The sequence below is a fragment of the Vicia villosa genome, linkage group LG2, assembly GCF_029867415.1.
Source record: "Vicia villosa cultivar HV-30 ecotype Madison, WI linkage group LG2, Vvil1.0, whole genome shotgun sequence".
Classification (NCBI taxonomy): Eukaryota; Viridiplantae; Streptophyta; class Magnoliopsida; order Fabales; family Fabaceae; genus Vicia; species Vicia villosa.
The window spans coordinates 85,676,244-85,680,313 of NC_081181.1; the positions used below are offsets into that span (position 1 = coordinate 85,676,244).

The 4,070-nt window shown below is 34.7% G+C and overlaps 1 protein-coding gene across 1 annotated transcript; it reads left to right on the forward strand.

Annotated features, from left to right (window-relative positions):
* Positions 1 to 2,843: 2,843 nt before the first annotated feature.
* On the forward strand, positions 2,844 to 3,813 carry LOC131646373 (uncharacterized). The gene is made up of 2 exons (XM_058916425.1): positions 2,844 to 3,200; positions 3,328 to 3,813. Exons 1-2 carry the CDS (start codon positions 3,197 to 3,199, stop codon positions 3,801 to 3,803), a joined length of 480 nt encoding a protein of 159 aa, XP_058772408.1. The 5' UTR covers positions 2,844 to 3,196; the 3' UTR covers positions 3,804 to 3,813.
* The last annotated feature ends 257 nt before the right edge of the window (positions 3,814 to 4,070 follow it).

The following is a 4,070-nucleotide window of genomic DNA, read 5'->3' on the forward strand; positions in this document are numbered from 1 at the left end:
CACCTGTATTGGTGGAAGGGTGACTTTAATTGGATCCGTTCTTAATGCTATCCTTATTTTCACTCTTTCTTTTTACAAAGCACCGAGCAAAATCATTCATGAAATAAGAGGCTTTCTTAGAAATTTTTTGTGGAGTGGAAACGTGCACAAAAGAAGTATACATTGGGTGAAGTGGGAGAATGTTTGTAAGCCTAAAGGGAAAAGAGGATTGGGCATAAGAGATGTTGGAGAAATGAATAAATCTCTTCTTCTTAAATGGAAGTGGAGAATTTTGAAGGAGGATAATGCTATTTGGAGTAGATTTTTACTCTTGAGATACCACAATCCGAAAATTAAAGTGTTAGCCTCTTGTGAGGAATCTCTAAACTGGGATGATTCTAGTTGGTGGAGAGACATAATTTTTAATGATTTTAAAGAGGAGGATTCGATTGAAGGCTTTACCGATTGGGTCAATTGTGTTATTAAGAAAGGCAACAATATTCTATTTTGGCATAGTTGTTGGTTGGGCGATCAAACTCTTAGTGCTACTTTTCCGTATTTGTTCGATATCTCAACCCATAAACTATGCGTGGTTAGCAATGTGATATCTTGGAACAATGGTGCTTATAGTTGGAACTTGGATGTTCTATTTGGAATTGATCATATGGCCTCGACGGATCCGAACATATCAAATATGGCTACAAATGGTGTTGGTACGGTTTTTGGAAATCACTTAAGGGGATTAAAGAAGGCATTAGAAGGTATTGCTCCGGACAATTCGAATTCGGATGACTTTCATTGGAAATTAACTCCTAATGGTATATTTTCGGTTGCTAGTGTGACGAATTTGGTATCTAATGCAAAGGATCTAGCTTGGCCAATTTCCATCATCAAAATATTGGATGTAATTTGGAAGCTAAAGATTCCGGCAAAGATTAAGATCTTTTCTTGGAGATTTTTCCTTAATAGACTCCCGGTAAAAGACCTTTTGGCTCATAGAGGTGTGTCTAATTTCATCTCTCTCGATTGTTTATTTTGCTCTAATCATCCAGAATCTTTAGAACACCTTTTCTTTCAATGCCTAGTAACGAAAGCGGTTTGGGATAGAATTTTCCTTTGGTTGGAAAAAGACTTAGAATTTTCTTATGAAGAGTTCAAGAGTTTTGGTTGCATTCAAGACAAGGTGAAAAGTACCAACACTAGGGCTAAGTTAAACTCAATTTGGTTGGCTTTTATTTAGAGCAATTGGTTAATGAGAAATGCCATTATTTTTGACAATGCTACCTTTAGCTTTGAAGTGGTGATATCCAACATTATGTTCTACTCTTGAAGATGGTTGTGTAATAATGAATCTACTTCTAGGACAATTTTCTATGATTGGTATAAGCTACCATTAAATTACTTCAACTCTATTTAGAGTTTTTTTCTCACGGTAAGAGTTGCACCCCTAGTGCGATATCTTATATCATTGCCTATTTTAAAAAAAAATTAAAAAAAAAAACCCGAAACAAAATCTAGTACATTTGACAACGACAAATCATCCCTACCAATATCTAGTAAATCAAAATTCTTTTATCATTTATTCACATTTTCATTTTGACATATTTTCTTGTTTTCACTTTCTTTCCTTTTATTTTTATTTTTATTTCAAATAAAACATAGAAGTGATTTCGTACATTTAAAAATTATAATGACGATGATCAAATGGTTTTCTATTTTTATAAAAGAAATAATAAAAGTAATGAATTATAATATTAACACTATTTTTTCAACACAATATTTTATATACTAAAATTTATAAGTATTTAGCATGCACGAATTCATCTATGAATGTGGAGCACATGCTAGGAAATACGAGAGAGAGAGAGAGAGAGAGAGAGAGAGAGAGAGAGAGAGAGAGAGAGAGAGAGAGAGAGAGAGAGAGAGAGAGAGAGAGAGGGAGAGGTACATGGTAGTTTGGCTAGTTAGAATTTAGGTCTATTATTTGTAGAGTAGGGGTTTGTTTGTAGGTTTCATTTTAGCATTGTCTCAACAACTTTGTTATTTGTACACCGCCGTGCTACGCCGTATTTTTACACCGTATGTACGGACGACACTATTCACCGCCCGTACATGAATAGTAAAATATTATTTTAATATATATTTTTTTAATTTTTTTTTACTTTTTTTTAAAAGTTATTTTTTTTTTAAATATATTTTTTAATAATTTTTTTTTACGTTTTTAAAAAAAATATTTGATAATACCTGCAGATTTACCTGCATTTGACATTACCTGCGGATTTACCTAAATTTGTAGGTAAATTCGAAAGTAAATCCGCATGTATTGTTAAATTCGTAGGTAAATTTGCAGGTACTGTCAAATCCGTAGATAAATCCGCATGTATTGTTAAATCTGTAGGTAAATCCGCAGGTATTGTCAAATCTGTTTATATAATGAAAAAATTTTAAAAAAAAAAAAATTAATTTAATGTTTTACTATTCATGTTCGGACGATGAATAATCCGTCCGTACATGAATAGTCCGTACCGTACGGACATGCGATATAGTATAAGAAATTGGTGTAGGAATAACATTTTTCTTTTCAATATATAAGCAGACATGACCAAACAATGATTCTGTGTAGTTGGCAGGTGAATATAATAAGCTAGTTTACAATTTATTGCATTTGTTTTATGATATTTAAACAAAACGTATTACATAGTGGCTAAGTAAGGTAGGTGATTGACTTATAAATAATAAAAAAATGAGAGGTGACATATACACATGTTTATCTCGTTTAATTTTATATTGCAAAATAAATGAAGTAAAGTAGATCGACCTTGTATTATTTTTCTTAACTTCACTATTTGTGAGTGAAAATCTAGAGAGAGATGCTCCTCCTTCTCTCTAGAAATTTCTCCCCAAATCCTTTAGGGTTTGGTGGCTCTTTCCCACCCTCATGGTGGCCCTTGCCTTCCACCCCTATGGTGGTCACATCCCTCTCTTTTGAGAGCACCCTCCTTCCCATCCGTTGTCTTTCTCAAGTCTTCACAATAACAACGGTTAAGTCTCCCTTTCTTCTGTTTCGGCCACCACCGGAGCCACCACCACTAACAAAGAACAAGTTAGTTGTGGGTTTTCTTCACATCCCACACACCTTTTCGGCGGATGCTTCTCGCTCTTCGGCTACTCCTTCTCTCTCGCTGCCCGGAACTACTCGTCCTCCACCGAAGCCGCCATGGGTAAATGTTGTACTATTGGGTTTTGTCAAGATGATTCATAAGAGTTTTGTGTCTTGTAAGGTGTTGGTGTCTCTCTTGTTCTTGTTGTTTCTGGTTTATGTTGTTTTGCTGTGTGAATTGCTCTTAGGCTTAGGGTGTTGTCAACTCGTGCTCAAGGTGTTTGATGATAGGTCTCAAAGAAGCTCGGATGATGGTGTTGTATTTTTGAGGAAGAACCTTTTCAGGGCTGATGCAAATCAATCTCCTTTTTCCATTCAACATTTGATTCATCCACAAATTGTGAGCTTTTTCAATATTGTGAACCGGTATAATCGACTTGCGCGTGATAAAGCTAGTGTTAAAGCTAAAGATATGATCCTTAATTGGATAGATATAAAGATTGTGGTTCCTAAACTCATTTGTATCTTGCGGAAGAGTTCTGTTTGGTGGATTGGATTAAGGAATTGGTTTGGTAACTCCTTTTTAGGTTCTTTTTTCGCTAAGTTTATTGAAGTCCATAGCTTGTTTGGCTCAATTATTAGTGTTGTTGTTAAATTGTGGATGGGAAATATCCTAACACAATCTCTTTCACTATGTTTGTACCTTTCATTTTTCATCTATTGAATGAGTTTGTTTTCCCGTCAAAAAAAAAAAGTAGATCGACCTTGTTAAAGATTAGGGATGATAAGCAGACTCGCACACGCGGGGCCACCTGCACTCTAATCTGAGTCAACGGGTGAAAATTCGAGTTGATTGAGTTTGGATTCGAGTTCGAGTGCGAATTTAAATAGTATAAAATTTGCACCTGAAATCCGAAATTACATTCGTTTATATAATGAGAACTGAGAACTTTGGCTATAATGAGAACTGAGAACTTTAATAATAATCATT